General features: G+C 41.5%; 1 protein-coding gene across 1 annotated transcript in view; it reads right to left on the reverse strand.

The window, feature by feature from the left end:
- The window catches only part of LOC107126143 (T-lymphoma invasion and metastasis-inducing protein 2-like), a gene marked incomplete at its 3' end in the record, with an annotated part of 20,261 nt that extends 3,003 nt beyond the window's left edge, over nt 1-17,258 (reverse strand). The window contains exons 1-3 of the mRNA XM_015429661.1: nt 17,181-17,258; nt 14,577-15,773; nt 6,483-6,918 (exon numbers count right to left, since the gene is read on the reverse strand). Of these exons, the coding sequence (XP_015285147.1) occupies nt 6,483-6,918; nt 14,577-15,767 (1,627 nt within the window). The remainder of the gene's footprint in view (nt 1-6,482; nt 6,919-14,576; nt 15,774-17,180) is intronic.
- Between the last annotated feature and the right edge of the window lie 2,159 nt (nt 17,259-19,417).

Consider the following 19,417-nt stretch of genomic DNA (forward strand, 5'->3'; position numbering starts at 1 on the left):
TGCATTGCTACCTATTGGGGGGGGGGCATGCAGATCTGCCCTCACAGAGAGTGTCTGCCTGAATAAGCCTGGGTCTTAAAGGTGCCACTGGGCTCTTTGCATTGCTACCTATGGAAGGCAGGGGACATGCAGATCTGCCCTCACAGAAAGCTTCTGCCTGAATAAGCCTGAGTCTTAAAGGTGCCACTGGACTCTTTGCATTGCTACCTATGGGGGGGACATGCAGATCTGCCCTCAGAGAGCTTCTGCCTGAATAAGACGGGGGTCTTCTGAAGGCCTTCTAGAGGCCCTGCGCTCCAGCACAGGGCCTGTAGAAGGCAGGGGGGTGGCGGGGGGGCCTCCAAAGGCCTTCTACAGGCCCTGCGCTCCGGCACAGGGCCTGTAGAAGGCAGGGGGGGTGGCGGGGGGCCCTCCAAAGGCCTTCTAGAGGCCCTGCACTCTGGCACAGGGCCTGTAGAAGGCGGGGGGGCCTCGGCAGGCCACGGGAAGGCTCTGCAGGGAACTTACCTGCCTGCTGCTTTCTCCTCGTGTCCCGACTGAGAGCAGGGGCGGGGCTGGGAGCAGGGGCAGGGTTTGTGTGCCCGCCCCTTGGGCTCCTTACTGGCGGAGCGGCGCTCTGGTGCGCTCCTGCTCGAACCGAGGCCTGATGAACATCATTAAGCTCTACTAGTACATATATCTGTAAATCCTGGCCCCATTAGGATTCTTAGACTTTTGAAGATGGGGTTTTATAAATGAGTATATATAACGTCCATACCTGATATGCTTGCTATGTGAAGTACTGGTGTAATACCACCACTTTACCTGCAATAATCTTGCTGTGTACAGCTGACATAAGTTTTACCATAAGCAGTTGGACTTGCTTGAAAGTAAATGGGTTTAGTATTGAGGGAGAAGACAGTGGGACAGTGGCTCAGTGATAGAACATCTGCTTGGCATGCAGAAGGTCTCAGGTTCAATCCCCAGCATCTCCAGCTAAAAAGGGACTAGGCAGTAGGTGATATGAAAGACCTCAGCGTGAGACCCAGGAAAGCCACTGCCAGTCTGAGTAGACAATACTGACTCTGATGGACCAAGGGTATCATTCAATATAAGGCAGCTTCATGTGTGTTCAAACATATGTCAAAATCCAAACTTTCCCAATAACACAACAGACATCTAGGCATTCCTACAACTGTTCCCCAAACTTAGTAGCAAAACAGATATCAGAGAAATGAGGGAGGCACAAGAATGTACACCAGTGTTGTGGGATAGCGGGGGGGGGGGGACCTGCTTCCCAACAGCATCAAGCCCTGGGCAAATAGCCCATGGGGGGGAAACCCACAGATTAACAAAGGACACGCACAAAAAATCAGTGTTGAGCATAAGAATAAAGCAATCAGAGTGGTAAGTCTGACTGTGATGTGTAAAATGGTGGCTTTGGCCTAGCATCTCTCTAATTCACCTATTTCACAAGGATGTTGCAAGCACAAAACAGGGAAGCATTGTAAAGGACTTTGTAAGTGGAAATGGCTATGACTATAGAAATGACAAGCAACACCATAGCAGAATCCGTAGCCATTAAAATAAACAGAAACATTGCTGTCAAAAAGAGAAGACAAACCAAAATATTACATCACAAAGACATTTTATGTTTTTATAATTTGCTGAGCTAGTTCTACCTCTCACCAGTATACGGAAAGCTTTAATATTTGCAAGATTTTTCAGAAAGGTAGATACTTAAACAGTAAATAATTATCAACAAAGATTAGCTTCACTGTTATGCTCTCTATTTAAAATACGATAGCAAAGACATTGAATGCGCTAGTCAACAAAACATGAGCAGACAGTAAATTTGCTTTCATTTTATTTGAGGTATGTGTATCAAACATACCTAGGAAATACCAGAGATACCCACCAGTTTGGCTCACATCCTTTTCACAGGTAGTGAACACGAGAGCCTTAATGGTGCCTGCCTCTGAACAACTCACATGTATTCAATTGTGCAAAATGTACGCATGCAGTATAATTAGATACTGCTTTGCCACAGCTGCCATCCTCCCTATCACCTGTGTCTGCCGGCACCTCCGACTTACCTCCACCTTGATTTCTTTTTGTTTTTGAAGTTTAACATATTTGAATTGAGATTTTGGTGGCTGTGTGCCTATTGCAGCATTATTTGGAGTCTTTCAATGGCTGCCGAACAGTGAGGATCTGCATCAATTTTTGCATTCATCTTCTTCCATGGCCTCAGGGGAACCGTAGTCCCTTCTTTCCCACATTTGCAAAAAAAAATTGTTTTAAAACTTACACATCTAAAAGAGATGCATCTCAGGGCTTAAGCCGCCAATCTACCTCAGTCAGGAATAAATTTACAGCAAAGTATCCAATGTAAGTCATTTAAAAGATGCATCCGACTGTGTATGACAGGAGGCAAACTGCGAGGGATTGTGTGCTGGACATGTAGATCATGTAGATGTGACCATGACCCTGGGAATATGTGAAAGGCTGCAAAAGCAATCACAAGCACCATCATATAAATCATAAATGAAACTTATTTTCCAAGGCATCCCCAACCATGACCCTGAAGCCTAAGCAGCGACTGTGCAGATGCAAAACTGCTTGGCACAGCATTGGAGGGGAATACTGAATAACGGCAGAAAGGTGATCTGATGACGGGGGTTTTACTTGCATATAAATGAGGAGTTCAGTCAAACTAAGTACAACTTGGAAGTTTTCAAAACCCTTGAGAAATTTTATAGCCCTTAGATATCAATGTACAAATTATAATGTCAGCGACTGAAAGAGGAGACAAAGCTGCAAGAACTGCTGGCAAATCTTCAATTATTCCATCAATGCCCATCAACGGTATCGTGTGTGAACAGAACTGGCCCTTGTGCTGCCTTTTACTAGCATCCGTATCTTAATGTTTTCCACGTCTTATTGATCTACTGAACAGCAACATTTCTCCCCCTTCTTCCTGCACATGTGTATTTTATGTGCTGTCAAGACACTTCTGACTTATGGCAACCCTATGAATGAATGACCTCCAAAATGTTCTTTTGCTTACAGCCTTGCTCAGGTCTTGCAAACTGAGGGCTGTGGCTTCTGTGACTGAGTCAATCCATCTCTTTTCCTGCTGCTCTCTATCATTATTGTCTTTCCCAGTGACTCTTCTCATAATGTGACCAAAGTACAATAGGCTAAGTTTAGTCATCTTAGTTTCTAGGGAGAGTTCAGTCTTGATTCGATCTAGAATCCACTTATTTGATTTAGAACCCACTTTCTGTGGGTTGATGTTAGCTGTTAAACTTCAACATCACATTTCAAATGAATCAGCTTTCTTCCTGGCAGCTTTCTCCATTGTCTAACTTTCACATCCATAGGTAGTAATGGGGAATACCACAGTATGAGTTAACGTGATCTTGGTTACCAGCAACACATCCTTACACTTAATTATCTTTTCTACTTGGGGGGCCTGCCCTTCCCAGTTTCAATCTCCTTCTGTTTTCTTATTCCAGTCTCCCTTTTGGTTGATGATCTGAGCCAAGAAACAGATAAAGTTTGAAAAATTTCAATCTCTTCATTGTCAGCCTTAAAGTTGTATAATTCCTCAGTAGTCATTACTTTTGTCCTTGCAAAAATATCTACACTAATTTGCAAACACTCAAAAACTTTGTTTTAGCCACTCAACGTGCTTCCTTTTTGAATAACTCCATTTCACAAGGGCTCACCCCCAATGGGTTGAAACAACAAAAGCAGTTAATAACAGGAATCAATACCCTGCAGTAAGTCCCTAGGACTTTGTGAACCTTTTGCTTAGTTTTAATTTTAAAAATTTTAAATTATTTGGTGGTTGCACACTTCCCTTCTTGTACATTTATTTACAAGGCATTATTATAAACAGCTTTCCTAATCCATGACAAATGGTAAGGGTATTGTCAGTGCTGAAGAACCTCCTTCGGTACCAGGCAAGATAGATTTGGATTCTATGGGTGTTAAAAAAATTATATTGATACTTTTCCCCATTATGCCGGACAATGCCATTATTTGTCACTGAGAAACGTTAAAATGCCTTTGGGCTGTGTGAGAAGGCCTGGATTGTCAACATAGCATCCCAAACTGAACTAGACAAATGTCAAGAACTCTCTTCTCAAACTGAACCAATGCATGGAGATGAAAAAATTTGTTCCAAAAGAATCCTCTAAGTGGATACATACATGCAATCTTTGGTAGGGATAAACAGATTAATAATGAATAAGTCCTGATTCAAAAGTAGATAACCACATTGCATTTTTATATTAGAGAGACAATGTTCAACGTTTAGCTTCTAAAATTCTAAAAAATTTCAAATGTGTGAAAAAATTTTCCAAAGAGTTTGAGTATTGAAGAATGACAACTTATTGTAGCGATTGTAATTTCTGTTCTTATGAACAGACAGAGTTACAAGATATTTTGTTTAAAAAATAACAGCTGTCACAATCTCTGTCCTTAGATAGGACTAGACAACCTTTATCAGACTATCCCCCAGGGTCTGATTACAGCATATGTGCTATGATCAGAATGGGGATGAAATGTAGTACCCTTTGCCCGGATAAATTAATTAGGGAGGACAGATGGAAAGGGAAAAAACAACATTTCATGTTAAAGGAATAGTCTTGATGGCCCTTTAAGCGCTGCTGAGGTCTCAGGACACCTATCAATTCAGTTCTGGTAGATAACCAGATGGTCACAATCTTTCACGATACTGATAAACTATACAGAGCTCAAAAGAGAACACATAAAAGTCACATGCAGCAACTGAAAACAGTGTGTGTGTTTTTACAGTTAAACATACACACACATCCCATTCTTATGTTATGAGGACACCAATTCACTGCTTTTTGCCAATTCAGTTTCAAGTGTCTAACAATAAAAGCTTTATTCAGGGCACCCAATACGTATCTATTTTAAAAGAGAGTTTTTCTATACCCCTCCCCCATCTAGGATGTTTTCAAAATAGGCATCGACACCCAAAGAGGGAACGGACAACAACATCACTTAAGTCAGTTCTGATACTGTGCAAGCAATCCTGGAGGCACAGGCTTGAGGCACACAGACCTGTCAAATAGTATTAAAAAATCTCACGGAAAGGGATGAGTTACAAAAATGTGCTACAGCTTACTAAAGGCAAGCCAGATATTTATTAGAGCTATAAAATCTAACAAGGAGAAACAAAAAAATATGGTTTAAATATTTTTCCTACATAAGGTATCCATAGGGCTGATTCTTTATTTACAATCCTTTGTCCCATGTGAAGAAAACCAATATAGTGTGTATTTTTTAAAAATAAATTCCACTGATTTCAATTAGACTTACTCCCAAAGTAAGACTACTGTTTCCACCTCCTAATTAGACCTGAGTATATTTTGGCACCTCCGTGATTTTTTTCCTCTCTCCTACCCTAAAGAGTTTCTTTAAATAAACCAGCAATTCCATTCTTCAAAGAATAATATTTGGTAATATTTACTGTACAGTATTAGAATCAAACTAGAAAAGATGACAGAAGATCAACTGTTGTATGTCTTACAACATTTACATATTTTGTCCCCTATGGAGACAGATAAACTTTAATAGGATGATTCAGACTGAGAAAGACAGCATGAGGCAGGAAAGAGTTAAACACTCCCTGCTTAGCATAACACCAATCTAATTTAGGCCCTCCTTAAAAGGGGGGGAATCCAATCGTGGACCCCTTAATGTCACATTCATTTTCTACGTGGTAAGTGCAAACTTTGTTAAATGTTACAATCCACACACAGCCCCAGACTATAATACCCAGTTTGAAGATAAGATGTATTTATTTATTTATTTATTTTCTCCCCCGCCCTCCCCGCCATAGCAGGTAAAAAAATTACCTCAGGCTTTAAGGTAAGCTGTAAAGAAGGTACCTCAGCAGCACCTTACCTAGATCCCAGGGTGGGCAGCAGCAGAGAAGGCATACACCTCCCCTTGTACAGACCAGCTCCACAGCCTGCCTTGGCCCTTAGCAGCAGTGCAGAAGATGATGGTTGGCCCTGGTTACTACTTGGATGGGAGACCACCAAGAAAGTCCAGGGTCGCTACGTAGAGGCAGGCAATGGCAAACCACCTCTGAACGTCTCTTGCCTTGAAAATCCTACAGGGTTGCCATATGTCAGGTACAACTCGACAGCAATTTCTACCACCACCATGCCCTCCTGTTGCTTCCTCCCACACTGCCACCCTCAGCAGTTTGGTGTCCTCAGCAGCCACTTAGTAAGTAAACCAACAAAGTGTGTGTGTGCGGGGTAAAGCCTGATAAATGTTCACAATATAGTCAACTAGAGGGAGACATGTTATTGTGAAGACAGCACCTCTGCTACATTTGTTTTTCTAAAAGAAAAAGAATATTATAAAAGAATGGCTGTAGAAATGGATTTTTAGTGCCAAACACTGAACTGACTGAACTCTACAGTGGCTCAAAAGCATGTACCATCACTTGCCTTTTAGTGTTACCCAGTATTGTTTCCATTTCCTCCGGGTGACCAGCTCAAGTTTCTTCTCTTTCTGTAAAGTCACAAGAGGTTTGAAGAACAGCCATCCAGCTTTGCGGACAACTCCCTGTTCTTTCTCGTACAGCAGATCCAACTGTTCCAGGGAGCTCAGCGATTCGCTGCTTGAGTCTTCCGTTTCTGTTGAAGTGTCTGGGTGCTCAATGTTGGTCTTGCTCAGGTCAAGCTCCCGCATGAAGTTCTCATAAATGTTCTGTCTCAGGAAATCGCTGCTGATGGCATTGGCAGATTCACTTCTCTGGGGGAAAATCTGACCAGAACTCGGCGACCACAGAGAAGCAGAGAATGGGGAAGGGGCAAGGGAGTCAGTAGGAAGACTCTCAATTCCAATGTCAAAGTACTCGTTTGAATCTTTGCATTTCGGCTCCTATCAATAAGAAAAACAACCCCACGGTTAGCTGATATATAGCAACCAGATTTCATAGTTTAACTGGACTCCTGATTATATCTACTGCAAATAAATTCCTTCATAACATTTCACCACAATTTGACTCCTAGTGCAGACTGACCTCTGCACCCATCCGCGCTACTGTAAGTCAACACACTGCCTGCAAATTCCAGAGACTGACTCAGTGGGTTTAGAAGAAACCTCATAATTCACTTGTAATTGCTGTTACTTCTTTGGCCGAAAGTCTGGCAGCTATGATCAGATACATCGCCGACGACTACAGGCTCATGCATTTCTCCTAGTATAGTGAAACAGCAGTACTGTCTTATGGCAGCACTCCAGCTGCTCTAGGCTGGTCTATCACCTTAAATTCGGGATGTTCTGAAATGCTTTCACAACTGGACTGTCCTATTAAAGCCCAGAGATGCTTAGCTACTTCTTCTGAATCATACCTACAAGGGTGTGAACTGAATGAGGTGATGACCTGTTTTCTTCTCCACCACCTAGTTTCAATTTCACACTGCTCATAGAGGACTGCTGAGTCTCATGTGCCACACTTGGGTGGGTTAATGCGCAAGAAGCAGATTTACACTTCGCTTCCAAGACCCATTTCAGTATCCTGCCCCCCCCCCAACCGCTTCTGCCTCTGCTCGGTTCTCACTCATTCAGTGTTGAAGTAAATCTTCGACATTGGTCTTTAGGCCGTTATGAAATTCAGCTCTATATTTTTCTTTTATTCCTTCCAGTTCCCAGTAAGCTGCATTCTTGTACAACTTTGCCATCATTCCTGAGGTGGGCGGTAACCTTCAGGCTAAGATCACTTGGAAGGCACAGCCTAATACTGCCACTACTTCCAGAACCAATATACTGAAAAACTATATACCAAAAATACCAAATATTAAAAAATATACAGTGCTCGTCTCACATTTCATCTTGAATTTCTAGAACATACTCTTCTGGCACATACGTTCAAAATGGCTGATTATCACGTTTGCTGTTTCAGCAAAATTAATTACGTGTTAGAGCAAAATTACATGCAACTCATTTGCCCTAGCTGTAATTACATGAAGGAATTTTTATAAGAAGGGCAGAGCACTTAACTATGCAGAGTTGAATGTTTTACATATGCTTTTAATTTTCATTTGGCAGCACTTATTTCCTAGACTTTCTGCTTACACACTGGGCTATCCAGAGCCCCAGGCAGGACTGTAGTCTAAAGGGTCTGCTATTAAGAAAATGATAATCGCCCTCCATTCCCACTGTAGTGTTGTGAGAATCTTTCTAAATAGGTATCTTTAAGCAAATTTCAGCAGACATGAACAAGAAGGCGAGCTGGGAGGAGAGTCTTTCTGACAAAATGTTACTCTAATGCTCAAAATAGCAGAACAAAGTTTGAGTCCAGTGGCACCTTTAACACCAACAAAGTTTTATTCAAGCTATGAATTTTCATGTGCATGCACACTTCCTCAGATACAATGAAATGGAATTTACCAGTCCATATGTATAAGGCAGAGGTTAAACAGCAAATTAGCATACAGCATAATGAAGATGTTTTAACAGATGCAAACAGGAATAACAAGCTAAGTTTATAAGGTCACCATTGTTTGGATTTAATTCCGGGGAAAACAGTGAAGCAGATAAATATGTCAGAATTGGAGACAGATTTGTAAATGTGCCATTCTTAACTGCAGAGTGCTAAGAGTAACTGCTTGAGACCTTGTTACCTGCTCCGTCTGTTTCCTCTCAATCATGGAGGTAACTAATAACATCTTTTTATTTGAGGTGGGGTGATTTGTAGTGCAGTGTTATGTTTCCTCTGTTACTAGACCGCAGAAATGCATACCATTATAACATACTAATATTCACTGCATTACATTACAATCACTATTCTAATCTACTATTCCAAATAAGAAATACACTAAAAAAGGCCTTCTTCTTGAGAATACAGATGTAAGGACTGAATGAGTTTAGCATATGTAGTGTGATAGGAAATCAATATCTCTGTTAAGTCCTGGGGGGTTGTTCTGAGCTTAAAATAGACTATTTATGCTTAAATAGCAGAGTAACTCATAAATGAACATTTACCTAATGTCATTAGGTACTAATCACCCCACCTCAAAGAAAAAGACGCAATTAGTTACCACCATGATTGAGAGGAGACAGATGGAGAGTGAGAGCAGGGTCTCAGTTGATTGCTCTTAGCACTCCAGAATTAAAAAGCATACATTTACACATCTATCGCCAATTTTGACATATTTATTTGCCTCATTGTTTTTCCCCAGAATTAAATCCAAACAATGATGACCGTATAAATTTAGCTTGTTATTCCTTTTTGCATCTGTTAAAACATTTCATTATATTGTATTGCTGTTCAACCTCTGCCTTGCATGTGTTGACTGGAAAGTTCCATTTCATTGTGTCTGAACAAGGGTGCGTGCACACAAAGTTCATGCCTTGAATAAAACTTCGTTGGTCTTAAAGGTGCCACTGAATTCAAACTTTGTTCTACCAATGCCATTAAACACTGGAAGAAATCCAAGGCAGCTGTTTACTCCATTAAAAGAACCTCACAATTTTTCTTTAGTTTCTCCCCAATGTTGTTTATAGGTAACTTTATCAAAGGATTTGCTTTGCCCATTTTTCTAAATCTCAGAGCAGGTCAAATAGAACTGGTCTTCACGGGATGCTTCTGGTCTCCAACCCAAAATGCCACGCAACTCTACCCACTCCTTAAACGGTACTCATCAAAAAGCTGTCTCATGTTTTGGTAGGACGGTCTCCCCCCCCCTCCAACACGCAGCCAAAAACAGTGCAATGGTCTCATGGGTGCAGCTGTCACAGGATAGATCATTGTCCCCCATGAAATGTCCACTGCTAGCACGACATTTATTTAGGGTCATGAAGAAAAGAAGAATGGCTCAGCCAACCCCGACACAACCTATTTCTCAGACTCCTTTACTATTCACAGATTGTTACCCTGTCTAATGTTTGGGGAGGGGGCCAGAGTGCCTAGCAGTGTTTGAATGTTAATGTAAATGTGGCAAAGCACGTGCATCAAAAAACTCCTTGATATAAGCTTCACAAAATGTGCACATGCTTTCCTCCCCCTTGCCTTCTGCCCACTACAGAACTATCTAGGGAATAGGTTCTTGACACACCAACTCATTACTTGAGACAGCCCAAGAAAGGAAAGAGAAGTAGCCGCTGATGGTTAAGGCCAACATTACAATTTCTTCTGCCTCTATTTGGTCTAAATTCTTTTTTCCTCCCCTCAGTGTGAGGAAGGAAAAGTCCATGTGAATATGAATTGTGTTCACCTGGCTTTCAGGCCACAACCAGGTAGAAACAGACTGAATGAGGACAGATAAGCAGTATGGCACACAAAGACAGGGGAAAGGAAAGGGGGTGGGAAATGGGTGGTGGCAGTAGAGAACAGGGCTACACAGGTTTGTTGGCAAGACATATTAAGAGGGAGGAAATAAAGCTTTGTGAGGGATTTGCTTATTTCAATACCTCTTTACTGTAGGCTGTCATCAAACCTGGTTTCCAATATGGTGTGGCAATATGAGCATTGCTTCTTAAGATACATGTTAAATTTGGGTCCAATGCATATACCAAACACATTTCTATCAGACAGGAAGGCTGCAGATGCATACAGAAAATCACCACAGGTGGAAGCGCAATCCTTTCCCTTCCTTTATATATATTTATAAGTCCACCTTTGTCCCAGTCAGTGTTCCCTCTAAGCTGAGTTAGTGTGAGCTAGCTCACATTTTTTTAGCCTCCAGCTCACACATTTTTGTAGTCGCTCGGGAAGGATGGCTCCAGAGCAAACTAATTGATGCAGTAGCCAAACTGCTTGCTCACAACTTTAATGCCAGTAGCTCACAAAGTAGAATTTTTGCTCACAAGACTCCAGAGCTTAGAGGGAACATTGGTCCCAGTCATTTGTATCTGTCATGTTACACATAGACTTCATACTTAAGCTCAAGTTCATACTCGGAACATGACTATGGATACATCATAAGAAGCTGCCCCCCAAAATAAGAGCCAATGCACATGAAGCGGGTAACACAACATAGTACTGGATGAAAGAATTACAGAGAAAAAAGGGGCAGCTTTTTTGTTGAATATATAAATAAATTCCTGCCTATCTCTGCTGTCTGAAGTTTCTCTTGCTTACTTCATAACATTCTTCTCGTGTGCAGTTTTTCATGTGTATTAAATTACACTACAGTGCCTTGATTTTAACCATCAAAATATGTTTGGCAAACCTGCAGTTTATAGCTAAAGATGTTTATTGCACAACATTCATACTGGCCCCCTCTCTACACTACAAGAACATTCAAAATAGCAAGGTACAAAATGCTGTATAACTAGCACCGGACGTCACTTGTTTCACCACCAGCAATCCTATACTATTCCAAATAAGAAATACACTAAAAAAGCCCTTCTTCTTGAGAATACAGATGTAAGGACTGAATGAGTTTAGCATATGTAGTGAGATAGGAAATCAATATCTCTGTTAAGTCCTGGGGGGTTGTTCTGAGCTTAAAATAGACTATTTATGCTTAAATAGCACAGTGAGTAACTCATAAATGAACATTTACCTAATGTCATTAGGTACTAATCACCCCCACCTCAAAGAAAAAGACGCAATTAGTACCACCATGATTGAGGGGAGACAGATGGAGAGTGACAGCAGGGTCTCAGTTGATTGCTCTTAGCACTCCAGAATTAAGAAGCATACATTTACACATCTGTCGCCAATTTTGACATATTTATTTGCCTCATTGTTTTTCCCCAGAATTAAATCCAAACAATGATGACCGTATAAATTTAGCTTGTTATTCCTGTTTGCATCTGTTAAAACATTTCATTGTATTGTATGCTGATTTGCTGTTCAACCTCTGCATTGCATGTGTTGACTAGAAAGTTCCATTTCATTGTGTCTGAACAAGGGTGCGTGCACACAAAGCTCATGCCTTGAATAAAACTTCGTTGGTCTTAAAGGTGCCACTGAATTCAAACTTTGTTCTACCAATGCCATTAAACACTGGAAGAAATCCAAGGCAGCTGTTTACAACTCCATTAAAAGAACCTCACAATTTTTCTTTAGTTTCTCCCCAATGTTGTTTATAGGTAACTTTATCAAAGGATTTGCTTTGCCCATTTTTCTAAATCTCAGAGCAGGTCAAATAGAACTGGTCTTCACGGGATGCTTCTGGTCTCCAACCCAAAATGCCACGCAACTCTACCCACTCCTTAAACGGTACTCATCAAAAAGCTGTCTCATGTTTTGGTAGGACGGTCTCCCCCCCCCTCCAACACGCAGCCAAAAACAGTGCAATGGTCTCATGGGTGCAGCTGTCACAGGATAGATCATTGTCCCCCATGAAATGTCCACTGCTAGCACGACATTTATTTAGGGTCATGAAGAAAAGAAGAATGGCTCAGCCAACCCCGACACAACCTATTTCTCAGACTCCTTTACTATTCACAGATTGTTACCCTGTCTAATGTTTGGGGAGGGGGCCAGAGTGCCTAGCACTGTCTGAATGTTAATGTTAATGTAAATGTGGCAAAGCACGTGCATCAAAAAACTCCTTGATATAAGCTTCACAAAATGTGCACATGCTTTCCTCCCCCTTGCCTTCTGCCCACTACAGAACTATCTAGGGAATAAGTTCTTGACACACCAACTCATTACTTGAGACAGCCCAAGAAAGGAAAGAGAAGTAGCTGCTGATGGTTAAGGCCAACATTACCATTTCTTCTGCCTCTATTTGGTCTAAATTCTTTTTTCCTCCCCTCAGTGTGAGGAAGGAAAAGTCCATGTGAATATGAATTGTGTTCACCTGGCTTTCAGGCCACAACCAGGTAGAAACAGACTGAATGAGGACAGATAAGCAGTATGGCACACAAAGACAGGGGAAAGGAAAGGGGGGGGGAATGGGTGGTGGCAGTAGAGAACAGGGCTACACAGGTTTGTTGGCAAGACATATTAAGAGGGAGGAAATAAAGCTTTGTGAGGGATTTGCTTATTTCAATACCTCTTTACTGTAGGCTGTCATCAAACCTGGTTTCCAATATGGTGTGGCAATATGAGCATTGCTTCTTAAGATACATGTTAAATTTGGGTCCAATGCATATACCAAACACATTTTTATCAGACAGGAAGGCTGCAGATGCATATAGAAAATCACCACAGGTGGAAGCTCAATCCTTTCCCTTCCTTTATATATATTTAGAAGTCCACCTTTGTCCCAGTCATTTGTATCTGTCATGTTACACATCGACTTCATACTTAAGCTCAAGTTCATACTCGGAACATGACTATGGATACATCATAAGAAGCTGCCCCCCAAAATAAGAGCCAATGCACATGAAGCGGGTAACACAACATAGTACTGGATGAAAGAATTACAGAGAAAAAAGGGGCAGCTTTTTTGTTGAATATATAAATAAATTCCTGCCTATCTCTGCTGTCTGAAGCTTCTCTTGCTTACTTCATAACATTCTTCTCGTGTGCAGTTTTTCATGTGTATTAAATTACACTACAGTGCCTTGATTTTAACCATCAAAATATGTTTGGCAAACCTGCAGTTTATAGCTAAAGATGTTTATTGCACAACATTCATACTGGCCCCCTCTCTACGCTACAAGAACATTCAAAATAGCAAGGTACAAAATGCTGTATAACTAGCACCGAACGTCACTTGTTTCACCACCAGCAATCCTCTCTTGGTTGGAGAAAGCAGCTTCCAGGAAAGAATCTGTCTGCATTCACAGAGCAGAGGCTACCTTGGGACCCATGTAGGTCAAATCATGAAGACATCATAATATCTATTAATCCAACTGCCTGATTACCTGCTTCCACTATGAAGAGGAAGTCTATTCCACTACAGTGAGCTTCAGTGGTCATTTGACTGAACAAGACATATGAAAATCAAGTGTTTCTACACCCCCTCCCCTGTTTTAGGCACCACATTAAAATAAGAAAATTATGAGCACAATTAGTTTGTACTTATGAAATCCAAGTTAGCTCAGATTTGCAGATGAGCACATTGGGAGGTGGAAATCTAACAGTTATCCCACAAGTTTTCTATCAACTGCCAGAAAAAACATTGAAGGCACACACAGAGCTCATTGGCCTTTAGTAAAGGACCCGACCTTTTTTTCAGGCCACTGAAGTTCAGGGGTGGACTGAGGGGTAAAAACAGCCCTGGAAATGGTCCCACCTCCCAGACAGAGGGGAGAAGGGAGGAAGAACAGGTCCCCACTTGCCTTGTGCGGGGCTGAAGCCATCAGCTCACGGCAACAGCGCAGACATGGTCCACCCAGGGCTAGGGTCACTGGCTCATGGCAGCAGCTTGTGCTTGCCCTACAAAGTACTCAGGCCACCCTTCACATTGAGCCATGAAGGACCCAGAGGGGGGCAGCCCCCCCAAGCCACTGGCCCCCTGGGATGTTTCCCAATGACTTTAATGGCCAATCTGTCCCTGACTGACTTGGATTGCCTTGAAGGATTTTGATGAGTTATGTGAAGAGATTTATTTTAAAAACAAAGTTAAGCATATACTTTAAAGTTAAAAGTTGTACTTCAGATGGGACTTTCTGTTGACAATTCAACGTACCTGAAGCTTTCGTTTCTTTCTTGATAGGCTTCCTGTCCAGTCACTGATCCGACGCATTCGGCTTTTTAATGTTTCTTTCTTGGTTGCCTCATCATTTAGGGCTGCAGATTTCCTACATGGAAGAGTGTAGGAAGAGTACTGTGGAGGTGCTCTGTGGTCTGCTTTGGAAGGAACATCTATGTCGGAGGTAAATGAAACACGGTTGCTTAAACTGACATGAGTGTTGATGTAATCTGCAGAAAGTCCAATCTGACAGTTCCTAAGGCTTGTATCTTGATACATGTCACGGAGAGAAGAGAGAGATGCACTTTGGTTTAAGGGTTTCTTGCAGTCATTCTGGGGAAAACTGACTTGAATTCTTGTATCTGGGGTGCTCCTGGATATGTATGGCCCATCCATTCCATTTATCTCTCCATTATTGCCCCAGGGAGCATCATACCAAGAAGACTCGGAGCTAATAGAGCTCCCTTTACTGGATCTAAGTCTTGAGTCAGAGGCTGACAGGCAATGGCTTCCAGCATAATCTGTACTAGAACTATCCTTCACTTCAAGTAGGTTATTCCTTTCAGACTCAGTAGGTGAGTACCGTAACAGTTGTACTGGTCCACTGGATTCCTCCCTGGAGACAGTGCTATTGCTGCTGCTGTTATGAAATTCAACCCTTAAGCACCCATCCAGCTTCCCCAGTGTCTTAATAAGGACCTTTGGGCTCATTCGATCATCTGATGGTGGAGTCGATGCGAGGCTTTCATTCTTCCCATAGCAATTTAAGAAGTGCCCGTTACATTCTCTGGAAGCAACATGGTTACTTTTAGCTTCAACGTCGATATAGTGAAAACCATTCTCTGGCAAAAAGGCAGCATTATTACACCCTTGGCTGTAGTTCCCCGAGGTCTGTGTTCGATGTTTGTTGTGCATGCTGTTCTTAGACACTTTCACCACTGTGTCCCCGAGTCTAGAAGAATAAGGCTGAGCACTTTTGAAATGTGAAAGGCAGTTTCTGGCTAGTGATCGGGATTTGTAATTTGCACCATTGATGCTATGACCCCATCCATGTGAGGAGCAGGACTTTTCATCCTTAGCGTGGATACTGCGGATTTTGAGAGAGCAAGGCTTCTGCTTGGCACCTGATGTTGCATTAGCATGATTTTTTGTTCCCTGAAGGCTGTACTGGCTTTCTGAATTCCCCATTTTTCACTAAATAACAGAATATCAGAAACAGATGTGAGTTATTAATAGACTTTTTTAGTCTTTCAAATGAACTCCTAAATTTGTTTGTTTCTAAATAAACCCAGTCTATTTGACTGCTTAGTTCTCTAGGTGACAATAACCAGTTTGCACTGAAGTTGCTGTTGAAGTTTCCCTATATTTCAAATATAATTAATCAAGAGAAACTCAATAAATCAACTCAGAAGACTCTCCTTCATTCAGTAAGCAAGTTATTCTCTATACAGTCTACAGTCAAAAGACTTAAACTCATGCCTGTAATATTTACACAACGACGCCATCCCTTACTCAGTTGAGGAAGGGATGTACTGTATACTGATGATGATGTAAAGCCTACTTTCTATCGTATATTTCAATAGTCAAGTGTAGCCCAATCTGTGGATAGGAGCCACACTGACTGTAAACAGTTCTACAGACTTAGGGGAAACTCAGGTTTGTAGAAAAATCTGAAAACTTAAAAAATACATTGGGGGGTTTCATCCATGCACACCCAAAAACCTTACTGTTGCTCTGGAGAGCCAGTGGCAGCAGGGTCCGGGAGCCGTTTTGGGCTGGGAGCTGCTCCTGGTCTGGGCGTGGTGGCAGTGGAGTCCAGGAGCTGCTCTGGACACAGCGGCAGTGGAGTCTGGGAGCCACTCTGTGTTCAGAGCTGGCAGCAGCAGAGTCCAGGAGCTGCTCCAGGCTCGCAGTAGCTCCTGGACAATGCAGCCAATGTGGCTGGGCCCAAAGGTAGCTGAGAAGGTCTAGAGCTATGCTGGGCTGGGAGACAGCAAGGGAGAGATGGGATTTCCCCTGTGCATCTCGCAGGCCTCCACTTATTTCTATATATTTAACTAACTAAATGTTAAGTAAGTTATTGCTGTGTATAAAAAATTGAGTTGCTAAAACTTAGGGTTAATTGAGGGTATTGCAACTTGACCTGTCATCTGCCTTTAAGGCAAAATTAATATGGCCATCAATAATCTGTAATTATGGTATAGTATGGTAACTGGGGGGGAGAGGCTACATAGCTATGCTTGTTCCTAACCCTTTTAGAACAATATTTAGAGAGACACCTAAGTCTTAAGTCTTCACCTCATCTTGCATTTATTCATTTTACTGTCAGAAGCTTAGCCTAGAAACCTACATATTGCACCAGCCCTAGACCAATTTCGTGATGTACTGGAGTACACCTTTCACTTTGGAACTGGCATTCATTTTAACTGCATACCAACTGTGAGACAGAAGCAGGGATCCCATTGTCTTATTTATCACACCGTCCAAAATAATGATTTATGATGTTAGCTACTTTTTAATAATCATTTGTAAATCATCCCCTGTTCTATCAGACTTCACAAAATTGTGCTAAATATTTGTAAAGGACTGTATTAGGCATACCTGAGGAACTGCTCAACAGGAGATGGAATCAGCAGTTTGCGATGTCCTTAGCATTATCTTGATAGCTGGTTACCAAGCTGGTTACACAGACAAAATTCCTTGTAGCATTACTACAAACAAATAAAAAGGGAAATGTCTCAGTAAAAAAAAACCCTATACATTTTATGTAGCATCCTAGTTATCACAGTAGCTACTTTCAGAGCAAACAAGACAGAAGTACAAGAGCGAATGCAAGAAACTTCCTTCTCCTCCAATGCTAAAAGCACAGAGTATTTCAAACAATGACAAATCACTGTTTCATTACATGAAGGAGCCTGAGGAATCTCCTTGTGCTTGTATGCCATCTTCCTCCTGCCTGGCTCAAAAAACAAAACCATCTTTACTCCGTTCATGTGAAATCATTGTCACTTTCCCAAAATTACAAACTATGGTTTGTTGTCCTTTCTCCAAATGAGACATTAATTGGTTTTTTTTAGAAACCCGGTTTGGAAAGAAGAGAACAATTAATGGTTTATGGCTCTGACAAAACGAGAAACAATTTACCACTAAACCAGAAAGAATTATTTTTCACACCATGCACAAGGGGAAGGGAGGGGAACATGCAAGACCAGAGATCCCCAATGCTCATTCATGGAATGGTAAGCCATGGATTGTCTTTACAAATGAACTATGCCACAATACTGAAATACACACTTTCTCTCAAGCCACAGCAAGTGCATTGGACCAATAAATAATGAGTTTTGCCATTACAACGCAGAACACAGGAGAAACAGAGATACAATTCTTCATATTCTAGCTAATACCATTATTTACATAAGACTGTTAATGAAACTATAATTACTTCAGTTAAACTCTTTCAAATTCCTTCTGCTTGATAGCATAAGTTGACTGGGAATTTGGCTATATAGCTCACAGTACAATTTGATCCATTTCTGTGTAGTCACAATCCTGTAGGAATTCCAGCTGTTGCCTAAAGGTGAAAGGCCACTGTTTAATTCACTCATCCAACCTGCTGGCAACCTATCTGCAACAACAGCAACAACAAAGAAAGCACCAGCCTCAGCACAGACCAGTAGACCACAAGACAAAACCAGCTACTGAGAGTGATACATACTTTTTCAGAGAATATGCAAGAAGATGGCTTGCAAAGTAAAATGGCTTGCAAAGTAAAAGGTGGAGATAAGCTTCCTATAACGTTGCTGCAAGTTTTGAATTATAAAGTAAACAATGGGGGGGGGGATCCAAAAATCCAAATGTACATCTGACAACAATTCTCTAGAGCCCCAAATAAAACTAAGTGCTCAGGCAATCCATGCTCTACTAAAGACAGATTGTGAGGTCTAGATGTCTACAAATCAAACTAACATTCCATTTTAATTTTTGTCCTGCCTGTTGAAATTCTCACTCACTCATCACAACAGGAAGTCATGGAAGTATTTTGCCAACATACTCTGGACAAAGCCTTAGCGGAAGTGAAGCAAGTGAGCAACAAAAGGTTTTTCTTAATACCTTTGCATTTTAAAAAGCAACTGTGTCAACATTTATGACTTTTATTGCTTTTCTTTCCTGTAAATACTAATTGCTTACAAGTATAAATGTCACCCACACAAAAACACAGTTTAGAGTATCAAGCACTACAATGTGCTCCTCGCTGGAGAGACAGGCAAAACAATGCAAAGGACTGGAAGGCAAACACCATATAAATTTTGCAAGCTCTCATTTACTGAATAAATGTAAATCATTAGGGGACGGACTGCCGACCAATCCAGCACAGGAAAGTCACCAGCCAGGGTATTTATATTCAAAACCTATGTTACAGGAGCATAAACCACATTCACAGGGCTACTTTCAGAAAGCGATTCCTATTCATAAGAGGACATGAAACCCAATTTATCTGAAGACTCAGTCAAAGACCATCTGGTCTGTACTGTGATTGCCCACACAGACTGGGTAATCCTTTTTAACAGAGTGGGGAACAAGCAAGCTGCTGTTATAAGACCCCAATATAACAGCATCAGTTCTTCAGACTCGAGCCACCGGTACAGCTTCCATTGTGTACAGATACAATGACGATGGTTAATGAATACGTCTATCAAAGGTAGATATGCAAAATGAGCCGACTTGGAGCACAATGAGCAGTTAAGACTACAGTCCAAGCCTGTGGAAAAGTGCTATCGTGGGTCATTTTTTTCCTTATCACACAAGGAAACTTCCAAACAGCAGAAAATGAGCATGTG

This window comes from Gekko japonicus, unplaced genomic scaffold, assembly GCF_001447785.1.
Source record: "Gekko japonicus isolate JY-2015 unplaced genomic scaffold, Gekko_japonicus_V1.1 scaffold651, whole genome shotgun sequence".
Taxonomy (NCBI): domain Eukaryota; kingdom Metazoa; phylum Chordata; class Lepidosauria; order Squamata; family Gekkonidae; genus Gekko; species Gekko japonicus.